Raw genomic sequence first — 19,667 nt, 5'->3', positions numbered from 1 at the left:
TAGCTGGATTTGGATACATAGATTGGCATTCCAGTCCGCTTTTATACATTCAGTGACTCAAACTGTACGATTGGGGTTTCCTTTCGGGGAGGCGTTTTGAAATGTTTACTAGTTTTTTTTTCCCCCTGTGTGTCTGGAGTGAGTCTGGTGGGGGAATGCACGCCCACGACCATAAGCTTTAACCAAACGCCCTTGGGCTGTGCGTATATCGTGAGCTCGGCCGGAGTACAGTAACTGATGTTCAGAGTAATAATGGGTGGGTTCTTTTCTTTCTGTCTAGGGCTGTGGAAACCACAATATTACCCTCCCGGATCCTCACTGTCTTTGTTGTGCGTCTGGAGAGTTTAGTTTCACTTAGCAACCGAAGCACCCATACTTACACGTACGTTACCGAGCGAAAGTGAGAGAGGCAGGGAAGAGCAAGGGCTGGAGATAAGCACGGTTTTATCCCTGTGTGTATGCCGGACCGTGTGAGTGTGAAAGTAAGCCTACTGCTACCTTCACCACTCGCAGGGGTGCAGCCGCTAAACCGCTGGAGCTCTTCGCGTCCCGGATTCAGCTGCTGGAGGGACTGTTTCGCTGGTGGCGTTGGTGACCGAACGATGGTAGCAGCGAGATTTCGGGTGTCGGTGTTCGTGGAAGCTGTCCCGGGGTGTGCGGCGCAGGTTGAGAATGCAAGTCTGGATGTAGCTGATTGGAGTAACAGAGTTGGTGATCAGAGAGTGGAGGGGGAGGAGGGGAAAAACTGAAGTGGGTTTTGTGTGTGACTCTCCAGCGGCCATGTTAACCAAGAAACCCTCCGCTGCCGTCTACCCAACTGGTAAGGAGCAAGAATCCAGGAGCTAAGAGGGCATAGAAAACCCTTTTAAACTACAGTTTTTTTTTCCCAAACCGATTTGATTTACAATTGGATTTGACGTCAGTCTGTTATCTGCTGGGTCTTAAGCAATCTTGCGTTTATTATTTTTAAAATGATTGTTTATTAAAATAGATTTAAAATGAGAGTAGGGAATGTTTTTTTTTTGGTTGGCAGTTTTTTTTCAATGGCGATCCATTTTGCCATTTGTTTTCCTTTAGGAGAAAGGGGCTAAGTGATTTGCATGCTTCCGTGACAAACAGGTTTCTGTTGGATGCCACTTGCTTTACCTACAGTATCTACAAGCTTTATGGAATCGAATACGCGGACTGTTTTATGCTGCTTTTTTTTACAAAACCAATAAAGGCATTGCATTCAAGTTTTCAGTTCCATTAATGAAGGCGGGGATTGCTGTTGAGATAAACGAATTGCAACTTGATACTTAGAGAAAGCATTGCGGTAGGTTTCCTAGGATTTACACCTAAAATGACCCCACTCCCCAGCGCATTTTTTAGAGCACCGGATTATTTTACGTGCTTACGACAGATCGGTACCGAGCTAATAAAGACAGTGGTGTATAACCAAATGCAAATCTAATGCGTTCATATTACATGTGTTATTTGTTTGTTTTTTTTACACCTTAGGCAAAGGGGGTGAGGGTGTCTGCCAGCTGCAGTCTTCCCCCGGGATCGGCGCTGGGGGTCTCCGGGCCGGAGCAGGAGCCGACCCTTCATCGCCAGCGGGACTACCGCCCCTCAGGCACCCCAATTCTAACACGGTATGCAGCGCAGACGTTCTGCCTGTTTCGATGATCGCTGCACTCTTTTATGTGCTCCAAAACGTGTCCAGAAGCATTAAGAGAACATCAGATTAAGTGCCGGGACTCTCTTTTTAATTTACATCCCGTTTGACGGTGGGAAAGCATAAATATAAAATATCCTGTAAATGCTGTGCAGTGATATTGTGGATAGGTACATTTATATCGCGAGGCGATACCCCTTAAGGTTCATACTGACATAATGGTTCTTTTGTTTCAAACTGATTTTTTTTTAACTTGCACTGTAACTGTGACAGTTACTAGAGCTACAAGGTCACATGAGAAAGAAAAAAGGGCCCCGGAGTTTTGAGAGAAAAAAAAAGGAAAGGATCTGACTATGTTGCAATTACATATATTGTAATATTAGTTGTCTATGAAAAGTGTAAAATACTATACGAGTAAATTGCGTTCATGCAATGCGTGTATTTTAAATAGAATCGTTACGATTTTAAAACGGGTTCAAGCTAAACTTTGTTTTTTATATTGTATTTTTTAACTAACTTTTTTAAGGACGTGACATGTACAGGCAAAATACATGATTTTTTTTTTAAATGACACTCTTACAAGTTTCGTTTGATACCTGAAAAGAAAGGACATTTCTGTAAGTGTATTTGGCTGATGCATGTGTCAGTGAAGATAGCGTTAACGTAATGTCCATTTGGCAAACCCGGCAGGCCCATGTTAATATGTTATGTTTATAGGGTGACAGGCATGGGGGATGGGAGTCTGTGGATATATCACACAGATGTATCAGCTGTCATTTTGAGCATTTAAAGAAACATGCACCGAAAAAACGTTTTAAAAACTCGAAGACGTTTTGTTTTCCAATATGATTGCACTAACCACTTAAAAATATATAACGAGAGACAGTAAACACGCTAAATCATGTTGGTTTAACATTAATGTATTGCATTTTAATGCTTCTCGTTACACATTGCATTTTTTTCTCCGATATCCAATTGAAATAACGGAATTGTTTCAAAACGAACAGCTTAGTATTGTCTTGTCCAAACACCAGTACATTCGTATAATTCAGATAATATTACAACGAGTTGAATGCTGTATGTAGACCGCCCGGACATTATTTTACAACCAGTTTATTCTATCTCTGTTTTATACGATGCAAAAAAACAATTGCTCAAGCTTTGGCCTAATTTAGATTTTTTAAATACCTGTATGTGTGAGTTTACTGAGAATGTAGGTCTACACATGCAAATTCACATTATGTAAGCTTTAACGATGACATGGATCAGTGCCTTCAAACTTAAAGATTACGCCTAATACTGGAAGATGAGTAAGCTTTATTCTTCTTGCAGCTGTCCAGACAAAGCCTTAAATACTTTCTTTAAATAGCCACACCTCTATATATAATGACTATCTAAAAATACTATCCACCGGTTTCCAGTTTACCTATTTTGGTTCTTTTTTTATAAGAAGTATTGGTTATTTCCAAAAAATATAATGGTGTGTGAACTCACAAGGAAGTGGGCATGGGAGAAGAAAACTGGTAAGGGATTAGCTTTGTGTGTTTTTAGGTGATGGCATAATGGTATGGGGTGTTTTGTAAACACAGTAGATGACATTAAGAGATATCATGCTTCCATTGTGAACTCTACATAATGCACTGATCAAAGAGGCCTCTATCCTTCCAATAGCCGGGCTGGTCGTTGTTCTTTTTCAACAGAAATCAATATTTTATTTCTCCAGTGCTTTGCTGCACAGATCAGTCTCTTGGCGCCACTGTATTTTTTTGGTTAGAATGTAAAAAATGTAAAGGCATATTGTAGATGTGTAATGAATTTGCTGTACTTCTGGTTTTTTTTTTTCATTAAGAAAACCTGCTTCTTTGGCCAAATCTTTCAGCAGTGTAAAGAGCTTCCTCAAAGCTAAGCAAAAGCACATGACATCAGGAGATATATCATGGTTGTTTATAAGTCATTGGGCTTTACAAGAATGTGCACTGCAAATATTGGACACACCTTACCAGTTTTATCAGTTGTTTTAGCATTGGAGTTTTTTTTAGATTGAACAATCCTACATGGTCTATCCAAACATAAGTCCTTAAATAATCACAGCAGACATTAGAGAACTTGCAACAAAAGAGGAATGTGAAATAGTTGTAGAAAAATTTACACTGCTGCTACTGTAATTATCTGTATTGGAATGGCTGATCTCTGTGCTGTTGTTAGGAACAAATTTCATACATACAATGACTGGAAGCCTCCTGTTTCACTAATACAGCCAGTATGATATCAAGTCAAAGACTTCATGTCATCTTTGAGGCCTTTAACAAACATCGGCATGAGGTTTGTTCACCCCTAATTTACAGTGAGTCGGGTCTGTGCCACAATGAGTGCATTAATGATTAAAGTTGCAATTGGTATATGATGTTTAAGTTAGAAGTAGGTAGGATGAAAATAATAACTGCCTCTGTCCATCCAAAAAGTAAGCATTTATGCTCAAATTCTGTTTACTATGTGCCTAAAGATTGACGAGCTGCTTGTTTTGTCTGCTATTGATTAGGCAGTTGGAGGTTTCATAGAAATTTCTGAATGCTCACTGATGTATTTGAAATGTAGGTTTATCCAAAACTCCACCTGGTCTTATGCATACAAAAGAGGTTCATTGTTGCATAGGATGACTGCAAGGGTAAACCTGGTGGAAAGATCATAGCAAATGCAGATGTTGGTCATGGAGGGATAGATTATGTTTGAAACATGAACTGAAGGGGGTTTGTCACCTTGTCTTGACTCTTCTACCCCCCAGTGCTGGGATCCGTTTGCGGTCTGCAGATGCTTGTCTTCACACAAGAAGGGGTGAAAATTAAGTCCACTTTTCATCATGCATGTTGTTTTGTCTTCTGGGTTTTCATTAGATTAGATGGTCTAGCCTGTTACTCTTTTTTAACCTCTATAGTACCAATTTATTGCCTTTAATCCTCATTTTGAAGAATGCTGTATTCAAATATGACGATGAATTGAAAAATATGAAGCCTCTGCAAATAATTTGTTTTGCACTGGAAAGGTATTTCATTCAACGAGAACAAAAAGTAAGCATGCCACTAGAGGGAAACAAAATCAAAGTGCGATGTTTTGGAAGTGCCACGATGCCAGGTCGTGCTTTTTTTGTTCCCCTCTAGCCATTTCCTTGAGATTTCTGTGAGATTCTTCTTCCATGACAGGCAGGAATGTGCAAACTCCTTGGAGACAAAATAAGGAACAGGTTTTATATTACTCTTGCTGCTGCTTCCTGGTCTCTACAGCACTTCCCTTTGCAAAGGAATCTAGCTCAAGCCAACAGTGGGGGAAAAAAAGGTGTTTTAGATTTCTCAAATTAACTTACATTGTAACTGTTTCCTCTGATTTTGACTTCTTTTTACAAACTGAAAATCTGATACAGATATGCACATTTGAAATTTAAGTATGGCTTCTTAAAATAGAATACTGTACTTCTGGATTTGAGTTCTGAATGTACTGTTCTCTTTGTGTACATATGGAGAAAGCTATGTTAAAAATGCTTAGCAGATTTATGGTTGCTCTTTTATTGTAGTCCATTAAACACATTAGATTTTATTGGATGTAATTAAAAAAGCACAAAAACAAAATGGCGTGCGTACAAGGTTATCTTGGTACACGAGAGTGGAGAAAAAGACATTGCTATTCTGAGCTTGTAGGTAAGGATGTTAGTAAAAATTATTACTTCAAATCTGTCCACCTACCTCCTCCCCCACTGTGGATATACCCAGGATCTGTGTGTAGCGCAAATTCTTCAGATAGTATGGACTGTTGGTCAGCAACCTTAATGCTTTCAATGAAAGTTGAAGTGAAAGTACATGGAAGGCTTCGGCACCTACATTGGGATCTGTTCCCTTCTCTTAAACAGAAACAACAGGTATTGCTGTTGACAGAGAATTGGCAGTTTCACTTTTGAGTTTAACAAAAGTGTGTCGCTGAAGCAGGAGAACATAGCCAGGCATCTATATGTGCTTTCCACATACCAGTCTAAACATTGTTCCCAGTATGGGACAGCATTCATGGGCATGTAACCGCAAGCAGCATTAATGAAACAGGTGGCGTCCAGTCAATGTTTGTGTGAAATTCAAGATGCCTGAAGTTTTTCCACTTGAAAATAAGCCCTTAGAAAAGTTTTGGGAACAGCCAGATATTTGTGATAATCTGCCTGGAACACATTTCTTAATATTGTAATGCTTTGAAAACTTTAGTTCCCTATTTAATTACTTTGATTAACAGTTTTTAGTAGGAAACTTTGAATTTCAGAATCCCTGTATTTGAAGCAAATAATATCAGTGTGATTATTTTTGGTTATTACTGTCGTAAAGTGAACCGACATATTAGTTTTGTTTGCAAATCTTTATCAAAATGCATGGATAATCCCTCCAAATTTAAATTTATTTTTGTTGTGTTGCAATCTAACTTAACTTATACAAACGTGCACCAGGATTCTTCTAAAATCTATATAAAGTTCTATAAAATATATATAAAAGCTAGGTTTGGTTTAAAAGAGAATTCACCTAAATTATTTTTGTTATAATATTTTGAAGTACACAATGTCTGTCAGTGCTTTGCTGCTATAACTGATTTTACCAGGGTGAATGTGGAAAAGACAAATCTTTTACAAAAGCTGAATTCAATTTTGTTTTCTGTTAGTATTACTTTAAACTTACAATACGTTCTTTTTAGCATTGTTTTCTTGATAAACATGGCATATTGGTGCCTTTCTGTGGTGTTCTAATTATTCACCACTTCATTAATTAGAATTGTGATTAGGTACAGTTGATTACGTGATTTAGTGATAATACAACAGACACTCAGTTGTATCAGTCGTGAATGTTAAACAACAAAAAGACCCCACAAATGTTTTATAATCTCCAAAATATAATCTTTACTTTTCAAAAACATGCGTAACTGGGGAGATTAGTTTCATTTGATGCTTAGTGTACCTTCTGTATACACTGCATTTGAATGAGACTAATCTACTAATACCAGGTCAAAGAGAGCATGGTAGCTGAAGCTTAACATGACATTCATCATTTATTTCTTGAGAAAGAAAACATTCACACCTAAATTTGTCAAACAACTTTCCTTAGCAAAGGTCATTCATTTTTCCTTTGAATTTAGAATTACTTAATCCAATTCAGGATATTGTGTGACTAGTTAAAAGACTGTAGTCAGCGGTTATTTTTAAAACAAATTATTCTCTAAGAACACAACACATTCTTAGCTATGCTGAAATGGCAACATAGTTCACTATAACAGTGTTAGCCTGCAGCCAGAAACAGTAATGTGCTGTAAATGACCGTTACCAATTGCAAAATTTGCAGTGATGCCAAGATTAGCGTGGAAAGGAGTAAGGAATATTCAGATGTAGATTTGCAGTCCGCCCTGTGCTGTAGTTTTTTCATGATCTGGCTGCAGTAGGGGCTAGGGGCTCCGCTGAAATGAATGTGTGAAGTTTTGGAAATGGATTCAGCAATGTTCATAATGCAACATGATAACCAAGAATGGGGACAGCATACACACAGCGGTACTGATAGAGAGCGTGTGTTGACATGGCGAAACAGCAGCTGTGCTCTGACCTCCCTCCCTTTTACTTCAAAGTTTGGAGGGTTTTGGAATGAAAATATTTGTGCAAAACAGTAGCTCAGATAGTACAGATTAACTGCAACAGAATAAGCTCATTTTTTACTGTAGGTACACATTTGAAAACAGTATCAATGGTGGGAGAAATAAGGGCCAATGTGTGGTTGCCTGGTTCTCGTGCAGGGTAATCATTTCTAAAATAGATGATAAAAACACAGTCTATAAAAAATTAGAATAATGAATTGGTACAGACTTAAAAACAGTGAGAATAAAACACTAGGGTGTGAAGATCAAATAAGAAAGGATAAAAGAGGAGGGAACGTTGGATTAAATACAATTCTAGTTGTTTAAGGAAGCAATTATAAGTTGCTCTGTGATTGTGAGGTGCTGAAAGGGTAACAATATTTGACATGACAACATAATTCATCTTGATGAGGAGGGCATTCTATTTTATTCCATGCACAAAATATTTTATAGGAACATGCGTGAATTTCTATCTGTAAGAGGAATGAACAGTGACAACATGCATAAGGAACCCTCTAGATTAGAAGTAGAAGATGTGTTAAAGTGCAAGACATTTAACCCTAAGCATTTGATTAAAAGGTAAAGGGTTCCTTTTAAAACAATAGCATTTAGTTTTGCCAGTAAACGTTAATTTACATTGCTGACTTACATTATTCCAAGTATGAAACTGAAGTCTGCAATCTGTTACAGTATTAATTTTATTGTCTTCAAAGATAGTCTCACTTGTAGATATGGGGCATGCTGGACTGATGACAAATTTACATTTTGAAGGAGGTTTATAAAAAGGAATTTATGAAGCTTGACAACAAATAGTTTTTCTTAGCCTTTTCAATGTTTGCTTTTCACAAGTGCCCTTGTGAAATGTCAGTTACACATTCATAAACTCTGAATGTAAAGTGATACATTAGTTTCAGTGGAATTTTCTGTAATTTTCATGTTTGAATGCCGTGTTGTAAACTACACCTTGCTTGGCTATTGCAGTGTTTTTAAAGCCAATGGGTGGTGGACCTGTGAAATTATTGTTTAGTGGTTTATATAAACCATAAAATGCCATCCTAAGGTAGCTCAGAGCCATCATAAAATGTCATATATTTGCTGGTATAGGCAATTTCTTCAACACAGCATGCCGCCTCATTGCCTCAGCTATAATAACTTGTGTGAAAAGAGCTTAGGTTGTAAGTCTGCCTTCTTAAAGAGGCCAATCAGTGTTCATATCTGATGTTTAAATCAAAGCCCAATTCTTGTGACACACTATTAGTCATGTCTAAAAATCCTGCTTGTTTTAGATTATCCATGTGCATTGTCCATGGTAGTTCATGGTTTTACAAATCCTTAGCTGCTCCGTTCTAGTTTGTTGTCTTAAAAGACACGGTGATGGTCACACAGATTAGATAATAGACTAGTGACATCTTTCCAATCAAGCGCAGGAATAGATTAAACACATTAATTTGCTCACTGCTCTGCTATTCTGTTACTTATTCATTGACCTGAGGAGTAGAAGTAAAAAATGGTTAGAATAACACAACTACTGTATATTACCATTTTGTGCTGCTGTTTAATTGAACAACCACACCTTTGTGTCACGTTCCTTTTAAATTTTATAGGTTCTTACTGATTGTGAACAAGGGTTCTACCTTATAAACACATACAATGGCTAGTCAGGCACACGTATGGCTTGGTCTTTGTACCCACACTACCCTGCATATACTGTAGACTAACTGCAAGCCATGTGTGGAAGACAGTCAACTTCCTGCTTGTAGTTTCGGTGGCTTTTTTATGCACAACAAAGAATGGACGTTGAGGTATCACTGATAAATTGTCTGAGATAGCAAACATAAAGAAAATAAAGAATCGTATCAGTTTCTGTTTAACTTTGTAAACCTTTTTTTTTACCAGGAAACATTTCCAATCATACATGCTTTATACATCATAGACACAGCCAGTAGTTACAGCTTATTGTATTTTACTCATAGCCACCATTAGTGTTTTCTAACATTATAACAACTTTGACAGGTGTGGGTGCAGCTTAGTTTGATTGAGAAGAAACTAAGCTTTTGAAGATTCTGATAATAGTACATTAACAGTTAATGATATTATCATCATCTTCAAAAACATGATCATAACAAAAGTTCAAGCTAAACTACACATGATTTGCTGACATGTGATGGGTTAGCCATTACACCAACTCATTTGCCTATCAAATTTATTGTCAGATGTTCTTCATCATTAACATGGTTTGGTCCTAACATTTAGGTGGTAGGATTATCTTAGAATTCTGCATGAAGAAGGAAAGCTTTGAATAAAAAGCAGAAAATGTGAATTGTCTAGAGTTTTACACAATAGTGAATATAGTTGTTTTAAGATCACTGATTGACTACCATTAATTTGTATTGATGAGTTTTAGTAAAAAAATACTTTGCTTATTCTTTTCAGGTCGGAGGCAATAAGAACACCATGAATGACCACTTGCACATCGGTAACCACCAGCAAATCCACGTTCAGCAGCTGTTTGAAGACAACAGCAACAAACGGACAGTTCTGACAGCGCAGCCCAATGGTCTTACCCCAGTGGGTAAGGCAAGCCTGCCTTCTGTACAGGACAGACAGCTAGACAGCGCCCATCGTCGCCAGGGCAGTTCCAGCTCGTTGAAGTCCTCCGATGGGACAGGGAAGTCCAAACCCACCCCCATGACGCCTGAGCAAGCCATGAAGCAATACATGCCCAAGCTGACAGCATTCGAGCATCATGAGGTCTTCAATTACCCAGAAATCTACTTTGTGGGTCCAAATGCCAAGAAGAGGCAGGGCGTCATTGGGGGCTCCAACAATGGTGGCTACGACGATGACCAGGGCTCTTACATCCATGTGCCCCACGACCACATTGCCTACCGGTATGAAGTTCTCAAGGTCATCGGCAAAGGTAGCTTTGGCCAGGTGGTAAAGGCCTTTGACCACAAGACTCACCAGCACGTGGCACTTAAGATGGTGCGGAATGAAAAACGCTTCCACAGGCAGGCCGCTGAGGAGATACGCATCCTAGAGCACCTTCGGAAGCAGGACAAGGACACCACCATGAATGTCATCCACATGTTGGAGAACTTCACATTCCGCAACCACATCTGCATGACGTTCGAGCTGCTCAGTATGAACCTCTATGAGCTGATCAAGAAGAATAAGTTTCAGGGCTTCAGCCTACCGCTGGTGCGCAAGTTTGCGCACTCTATACTGCAGTGCTTGGATGCTTTGCACAAGAACCGAATCATCCACTGTGACCTTAAACCAGAGAACATTTTGTTAAAGCAGCAGGGCCGGAGCGGGATTAAGGTTATTGACTTTGGTTCTAGCTGCTATGAGCACCAGCGGGTCTATACATACATACAATCGCGTTTCTACAGAGCACCCGAGGTTATACTGGGGTCACGGTATGGGATGCCCATTGATATGTGGAGCCTGGGTTGTATATTGGCGGAGCTGCTGACCGGTTATCCTCTCTTACCCGGGGAAGATGAAGGGGACCAACTGGCGTGTATGATAGAGTTACTTGGCATGCCCTCGCAAAAGCTGTTGGATTCATCCAAAAGAGCCAAAAATTTTGTCAGCTCCAAGGGTTACCCCCGCTACTGCACGGTTACGACTCTGCCGGACGGCTCAGTGGTTTTGAACGGTGGGCGGTCACGCAGGGGGAAGCTGAGGGGGCCGCCGGGGAGTAAAGAGTGGGTGACCGCTCTGAAGGGCTGTGATGACCCGCTCTTCCTGGACTTCTTGAAACAGTGTTTGGAGTGGGATCCCTCACTACGCATGACCCCCAGTCAGGCTTTGCGCCACCCCTGGCTCCGGAGACGCTTGCCAAAACCCCCTACTGGGGAAAAAACCTCTCTTAAGCGGATCACCGAGAGCTCTGGTGCTATTACGTCAATTTCCAAATTACCTCCAACTTCAGGGTCGGCCTCAAAGTTAAGGACTAATTTGGCACAGATGACTGATGCCAATGGGAATATTCAACAAAGGACAGTATTGCCAAAATTAGTCAGTTGAACTTGAATTTGTTTAGCTTGGTCAGTTTTGAAAGGGAGCTGATAAGTAATATTTAGATAGGGGGAGAAATCGCACTGCCGAGCCTTATTCAAGTTCAAATTTGAAAGTTTTAGATTTTTGATTTGCAAAATCACTATAAATGTAATTGTTGGCTTTGTAGCACTTTTGTCTGGAAAATGTTTTAAGATATTTATTGAGAAGGTAAAACAGGGGACAGTGCTTTTAAGTTTTTGACTGAGGATGGTGTGTAATGTTGCAGGTTGCCAACATTCATACACTCTGCCTAATATATTATCAAGCCCGTATCAGCTTCGAGGTTTCTATATTGTAGCGGTAGGGACAAGTGGAGTGGCTGGCCACTGTTGTATCACAAGCTAGTATGGTTTTTAAGGATAAGAAAGCAAGTCTTTATCCTCAGAAAATTTCCATTGTATCACATCAAGTGAAGATGGTTTACTTTTGTCTCACTTTGTGGCATACAATGAGAAAAACTGCTCTGAAGTTCTACAGCTGATTTAGTATAAAGGATTTTCTGTGCCTCGTTAATATTATAGTTTACACAGCATGTAAATGTGGGAGTCAAGAGTTTATTTCCCTATCGATTAGGGAAAAGATTTACAAGGAAAGAGGATGTGAGAGTAAATGCTAGTCGGGCAGGTTGAAGAATAAAGGAAATAGAGAGAAACATGCAAGAAATAAGTTTTACAAGATGGACAGTGTACGTGCCTAAAACTCTTAACATTCCTTTGCAATGAAACATGAGGAAAAGGTATCTTTTATTTGCATGATGAGATTGAGATCAGCTGCATATTCGCTTCACAGAAGAGAACAGTATTGACTACGCAAATCAGAGTAAGTCTCCCTTGGCTGTCAATCATTTTCTGCCCTTTGGAGATGTAACCTCTGCAGAAAACAATGGTGTGTTGCTAACATAAGAATAAACAAATGGTGCTTTACCTTTTTTTAAGGTATTTTTATTGAGAAAACCTATATCTGTTTTACACACGAGAATTGTTACACTCTCAAAATTATCGGGTTTGTATGCTAACAATGCAATAGAATGTTCTTCTAAACTGCAGTGTTTCCAAGTAGTTCTTTACTGGACTCCCGTGGGCCTGATGGGAGATTTTGAAATTGGTGTGTGGAACTCTTGGGGAAATTTGAGTCTTACATCTACAAAGCACAGGGAGCCTTTTAAGCTTGTGATGTAAGATTTTTTTCTTTACGTTCCTTTTAAGAGCGTTGGCTATACTTGTGTTTAGTATCTCATTAGGGTAAAAGAGGAGATTTTAAAGGTTGTGGACTTTAACTTAGTGGACCTTCTTAATATTAGAAAGTTACAAAACGCTGGTGAATGTTGCATTATGAATTACATTCATGGCTGCATCTACGACTGTGGAATAATAGCATTCACATTTCATGTGTACTAGAGCAATACTTTTATGGATTTTGAATGGGCTTGTAAGTATTTGGCAAGGAGCTGCAACACTTAAGAGCATGTTCCCTTGTAAGGCCAAAAAGATTGTCTCCAGTAATGTACTTTTTATTAGAAAGGATTTTAGTTTCCCAAATTTAAAAATCTCAAAACCATTATACAATGGTTTTAATTAAATGGAGGATCAATACTGTAAAATAACACTTACCAAAATTATTGCATGACTAATTAATGGGTCCATCTTTATTGAGAAGACATCATTTCAGTGCATCAGAAAGGTACTTTTGGCTACCTGTGAGTTAAAAGACAAAACAGAGAAATTCTAGGAAATTGCTCTATGTTATTCACAAAGATTCCTCAGAACCTTCAGTGAAATCACCTGTACTGTTGGTGGTAGGATTTTTATACAGCCTCTTTTTAAAATGATTTTACTTGCACATTTTTAAAACCTTTTTTTTTTAGTATCGAACAGCTAACCTATACGCTACTGGAAACAGTCAGGAGGCCTGAATGTGTCTAATAAGCTTGGAAGTTATGGAGCGTCTTGTGTTTTTTTAAAGTGTAATATGGAAGAATGTATTTCCTTCCTGTCTATTATTTTAAAAGAAAAGGTTTAAGTCATACTATTTCTAGGGATTTACCGTGAATGGCAGTGGCTCTGAGATGTACCTTCTGAATCAGCTGACGGGGAGTGTGGAAGTGTTATTAGCATTCCTCTGGGGCAAAGTTCCTGCCCGGCCATCTGAAACACCATGCTGCCACTCTGGAAATGAATGAAGGAGCTCAAGTGTGAGACTGTTTGGGCTAACAGTAGTGGAAAATTGTGCCCTTAGTTTTAAAATTGTGCCTTTTGTTATAAACGCCATTTTATGGACATTTCTTTTCCTTCATCCATGTTCCCTTTGACCCTTTGAAGAATTGATGCACATGTACATAGCCTATGTGCTAAAGAACACCAAATCTCTCCAACCCTTGGAACTGCCTCTGTAATGCGGAAGCAAAATGTATGAAGCTCCTTTTATATCTAGAGTGGACTAAATCTCTCTGTGTCAAATCATAGACAAGTCTCAGACAGGTTTAATAGAAGGAGAAAATTGGAAAAGGGTGAAAGGTGGATTCTTCACTGGACTATTTGATTTTGTCTTAACATCAGACTTTTTAATAGGTAACATCTTGCTTTATGTTATGATAATTCTTGGGGAAAAAAATCATCCATACTTTTTAAAGTTTTACCTCAGACTGTTATGATTTATTCTATTGTGATTAAACCCAGGGCATTTGGTACATACCAAAGTGCATTCCTTTGTACATTTCTGGCTATAATAAAAAGGCCAGTGGATTTAATTTTTCAAGTTTGGGTGAAAGGCACTTCAGCCACTTTTTGTCACTCAAGGGGTATGTTGGGAGCAGTTTTTTTGCTTGGCTCCATTTAAGAAAAATCTTTTTGACAACTTGCGACTTGGGCAATTTTACTTGTGAATCTATTACAGAATAATGAATAATGTAGCACACATCGGACATCAGTTCCTTGAAGTGGTTTAGATTTATCCAACTATCTTGCCACAGATCACTAAGCTCTGCATTGGTAGCAAATTTCTGATAGAACAAATTAGATCAGTTAAATTTGCTACATTGAAGTACATTTTACTACTTACTAAACATTAAAACATTAAACATTAAACTTACTTCAAAACATAGTCCTGGATCCCAAGTTCTGCTGCTGTAGAAAAAACACCCATAGCTGTGGCTTGAGTCCTTTTCTTTTTTAAACCGAGCAACATATTAGACACGTGTTTTTATTATGCTGCAAAAATGTGTACTGTATATATGTGAATTTACTATGGATTGAATGTGGATGTGTACATATGTATTTTTGTGAAATGCTGCTGAAACCACTACACATGCTGTAGTGAATTTTAATCTTAGCGGCCAGTTTTATGATACTGTATGTATTGTACAGCTGATGACAGAAGTCTAAACTTTTTCTAGTGATCATTTGTTAAATTTTATTGTTGTGGCCAGAAAATAATTTCAGAAAATTAATAATAAAAAAGTTTTAATGTCCATCTTTAGAAATAGTGTTTTGGAGTCATTTTTACAGTCAGGAATGTTTGAGGTTGAGAAAATTCGTAGCAACCAGTGGTGCAGAGTCTGTAATCATTAAACACATTGTTATGTTCGAGGTTCAGTTTGCTCAGTATAAAAGACTGGGGAACTACTGGCACGGGAATACAGGTGTGTGCTTCCTTGTGAAAGTCTCAACAGCAAATAAAATTTTAAGTCTTTGACCTTAACCATAGAAACGTTCCTTTGGGGAATCTTGATACAGTTCCCCTTCAAAATTAGTGGTTAAAGTTACACCTGTATGTGTCTGCAACACAACTGTTCTTTTAGATTTTCATCAAGGCTTTTAAAACCCACGTGAAACATACATCTTCTGCTGTGTTATACGTTTTTCTTGTGATCAGTTTACAGAAACCTGACATCTCTATTCGTTCTCTAGACACATTGCTGGCATACCAGCACTTTAAGGGGCTTTAAAACACAAAGTGAAAAAAGATCTTTTATTTCAATGACTGTATCAGGTGGAGGCTTTTAACTAGAAAGCCTTCCTTTGATAAGTTGGAAGAATTAGGGCAAATGTATGATTAACGTTATTCAAACTACAGGTAATCAAAAACAAAAAAGCAAATATTTTTAATATAGAAATGCAAACTAGATTTATCTCTGGTTATGGTTCTGGTTAAGCTGTTAACGGTGCTTAACACTTATGAAGGCAATTTATTTTCCTCATCTATATCCATTCATCTATCTTCTAATCGCTTTGCTCCAATTCAAGATCATATGGGTGCTGGAGCCTATCCTGGCAAGCAGTGGGCACAAGGCGTGGTATGTCCTGGACAGGAAACCAGTCCATTGCAGGCACACACAGACACCCACTCACACCAGGACCAGTTTTACCAGAAGCCAATTGACCTACCACAATGTCTTTGGACTGTGGGGGGAATCTGGAGCACCAGGAGGAAACCAACACAAACATGGGGAGAACATGCAAGTTCCAGATCCAGAATTGTTCCCAGGGCCCTCGTGCTGCAAGGCAGCAATGCTAACCAGTGTGCTGCATATTCCTCATCTATTTAATTGTTGGAAAATTAATGTAATATTTCTTTTTTGAAGCAATCAGGAACCAATACCAGTCTATTGTATTCATAATCTTGACTGCTCTTTAAAAGTGCTGTTTGCTCTAATTTGCCTTAAAGGTTTTGACATTATTTATTGGCATGTGAAAATGTGTCAAGACACAGAGTTCTTCAGTGAAGTTCAGGAGGGACAACAACTAAGTTACTCTTCATCTCTGTTGTTTTAAATTAAAATCAATCCTGCCATCATGTCTCAGGACTGATATATGTATACCAATGGAAACAAAAAACACAACATTTTCTGGAATGAGAATAGTATAATACATTTGTTATACAAGTCACCTACAATGATAGAAAAGGCTCTGAAGCACATCCCCTGAAGAATAGCTACCAAATCCTAAAGGATTTATATACTGATGGAAAAAAGAAACGCAACATTTTCTGGAATGAGAATACTATAGTTATAGCTTATGTACTTTCACAAAAAGTTGTCAATTTGTTTTTAAGCCCTCTGACCAGCAATACAGCTTGTGCAGTGAGGCATTGCAATTTGCCAATCAAGAAATCAAGAATCAAGAAAGCCCGGGTGGAACAACGTCTGATCAGGTCACCTCTAAAAAGGCCTTCATTCAAAGCTTAGGTCACTGCAAGGAAAAGGCCACACTAAGTTTTCTGTGCATTCCATAATGCCTTGAATGTCACCAGAAGCAAGGGAGAGGGCCATTGGCATGCTGCAGGCAGGCATGTCATGTGCCAGCATTGCCAGACACTATGGAGTAAGCAGAGAAGGTTTCAGCAGACCGGCAGGACAGATGACCGTCCAAGATCCGGTCGCCCTCGAGTGACCATAGCAGAGCAGGACCGACACATCAGACTGGTCCACCTGAGAGATCATTTCAGATCTGCCACTCGTACTGCTGCTGAAACTGCCGGCAGACACAATGCCCACATCAGTGAGGCTCCATGCTGCTGGCCTTAGAGCAAGGTGACCTGTCAGAAGCCCTCTGCTCACACCTCCTAGACGTCACACCCGACTGGCTTGGGCCAGACAGAGGCTGTGATGGACTCGTCAGCAGTGGCATCAGGTCCTCTTCACGGATGAGTCATTTTTCAGCCTGTTCCATGCAGACGGGAGGACCAGAGTGTGGAGGAGGAGGTGTTGCGTTTCTTTTTTCCATCAGTATATATCAAACACAAACTCCTCTATTCACATTTAGTCTCCTACATCCCTCTTCCACCCCATCGTCACCTTCACAGCTGCCCCTTCGTCAGTCCGCATTTTTGTTTTATGGCCAGGAGGCTGGCCCTCAGTCAAGTGCGTTAAATCAAATCTTATAATGCTCAATCAACATCCTGAAGTGCATCTAAGTCTTGACTGTTATTATTGCTTGGAACTTTATTCTAAAAAAATAAAACAATCCCGTCCGTTTTTGACGGCACAAACATGCAGAGATGAAAAAGGTCTCTGTTTACTTCCTGTTTGCCTGGTGATGAGGAATGTTGAGTGGTCACCTGTAATTATCAGCCATTGTCAAGAAGTCACTTTTTGAAAATGTATTCAGTGGAGAGTTTGAGAGGGTGGTGGTTTTTCAGAGCACCTTCTATGACATACTCTCATTGCCCCCTCATCCCATGGCAACCATAAAACAAAAGTTTAGGGTATTGAATTTCACTTTAGGGGTACAAAATGAAGTGTTCCTTTGTCCACTGCCAGGTGTCTCTAGATGTATAAGATTTAATGTTTGTAACCATCTACAGTATGTTGAATGGCAACAGCATTTAGTGATTAAATGTTTTTTGTGTTTGTTTTAGGGTGATTGTAGTTGCTTAGTCTCTGAACGTCTGAGCTATTTAGATTAAAGGGTTCATGCCTGAGACCTCTCACTGTCAATAAGCTTTGCATAAGCAAATGCCTGAATAGAAAAAATATCAAATGTATGTATCATGAATTTCCAGAGTAGGCAAAGGTGCAGTACAATCATCTGGGTAATTAAGATAAATGTTTGATAAAGAAACAATGCCTTCTAGATTTAAGATGGGTCAAGATGTAAGAATAACATTTATTGATATATAGTGTGAGGGACAATAGCCCCAATGCCAAATTACATATATATGGTAGCTATCCATTCTTCTTCAGTCCATTTGTCCTGGAGAGAATGACAGCAGTTTCATGTGCATACAGTATGTACTGTAAATGTCTGATAAGCTTATAATGATTCATCAATCTGATATATGAAGTAAGAGTGATTCTACATTTATTATGTACATTCCCCTTTATATATTATTTCCCATCATCATGGCTCTATTACTTATGACATTAATAGTTAATAGTTAATGATAGGATATTCATCAATGAGTAAAGTTTGGTAGTTTGCAATGTAATGACCAATTATGGTGGTCAGATTTCTTGGTTCCATCACTTCTTCAGAGTTGATTGAAAAAGCCTTGCATGCAGTGTATATTATAAAAGCTATTTCATACATATCAAATTTGATAGCCTACCAGTTTTATTTTAGGATAATTTTATAATCCCTGTATGTCAGGGATGCTGGGCTGTGGCTGTTACTACATGGTTTGAGGCTTTGATGGAAGACACCTGTCCTTCATGGCGCACAACAAACTGGACAAAAACTCACATTTGGCAAAAAATCAGACAGACTAGATTTCTTTTCCATAGTATGTTTTATTGTTGGTTTAGCTTCCTGTACTGGAACTGGTGACATGATCAAAGTCATGCTTATACAGTGAATGGTTCCTCTTTCCTGAGATTTCATCTCCTGCACAGCACCTCATCTAAAACCAGGGCCAGACCTAGGCTTTGTGTTCATCATGTGTTCATCATATGTCAAGCACAATGAAGATAAATCTGAATTTATGTACCTTAGTAAATACAGTATAAATGCACAGTATATGCTAATTGGCTGTCTTGCGGTAGGCAAGGCTCAGTGTTAAGAAGGGTAGGATCGCGCTGTCTTCTTAAATTTAACCATCATGCCACAAACACTGGCATCCCAAATGAGTGTTGTGTTTTTTTAAAAAAACTTGGACTGATATCCATGTTGGATTCTAGAGAAATTCTAGAGAAATGTTTTATGTTGCTAGGCTTAGTCATACACAATTATTGTACATTTTTTAATCTATCATATGAACTCACCTAAAAGCAAAATGAAAGCCATAAAAATGAAGCTGCGGCTCCATGTTCCACAGTGTTTCTTGTGTCACTGGTTTGAAGTTCTTCACAGAACGAAGAATGAATCATATCTCACAGGTAATAGTTCATAATAACTACCCTAACTGGTTTTTCCATTTGACCTAGCATACCATTTGTAATAAGATGAGGTAGTCAGAGAACAAGATCTGTGGCAGACGATATCGTTACCTTTTTCTAAAGATCACATATATCACAAAATTGAAAATCAGACCTCTTTATCAAATTGCAGACACAAAGGTATAAATTATCTTGCCTTTTGGATGTATTTAGCATGAAACAAATAGAAAAACACTAAATTATTTCCTGCAAAGATCCAAACCTAGATGGTTCAAAGTAATCCTGTGGAAAATGTTTAGCAGGCACGCCACACAATTTGATGGACATTGGAAACCTTTGGATAGTTGGATCTTAATTTTCTGATAGAAAATGTTAAACTCTGCCTCTGAGTGAGCTTTGTTTCAAAGTGACAGCAGTATTTGCTCCCATTATTATGTGAAATGAATGGGTTGGCTGCTGATTCATACATGACAGCTAAAACAGGCATTGTGT

General features: G+C 38.7%; 1 protein-coding gene across 1 annotated transcript; it reads left to right on the top strand.

The window, feature by feature from the left end:
- Positions 1-373: 373 nt before the first annotated feature.
- On the top strand, positions 374-14,843 carry dyrk2 (dual specificity tyrosine phosphorylation regulated kinase 2). Its single transcript, XM_088924180.1, has 3 exons — positions 374-820; positions 1,501-1,634; positions 9,731-14,843. The coding sequence occupies exons 1-3, from the start codon at positions 781-783 to the stop codon at positions 11,330-11,332; spliced, it is 1,776 nt and encodes a 591-aa protein (XP_088780306.1). The 5' UTR covers positions 374-780; the 3' UTR covers positions 11,333-14,843.
- The last annotated feature ends 4,824 nt before the right edge of the window (positions 14,844-19,667 follow it).

Source organism: Atractosteus spatula, chromosome 8 (genome assembly GCF_055471065.1).
Source record: "Atractosteus spatula isolate fAtrSpa1 chromosome 8, fAtrSpa1.hap1, whole genome shotgun sequence".
In the NCBI taxonomy this organism is placed as follows: Eukaryota; Metazoa; Chordata; class Actinopteri; order Semionotiformes; family Lepisosteidae; genus Atractosteus; species Atractosteus spatula.
Note: the sequence above shows the minus strand (reverse complement) of the source record. Positions and strands in the feature narration are given on the sequence as shown.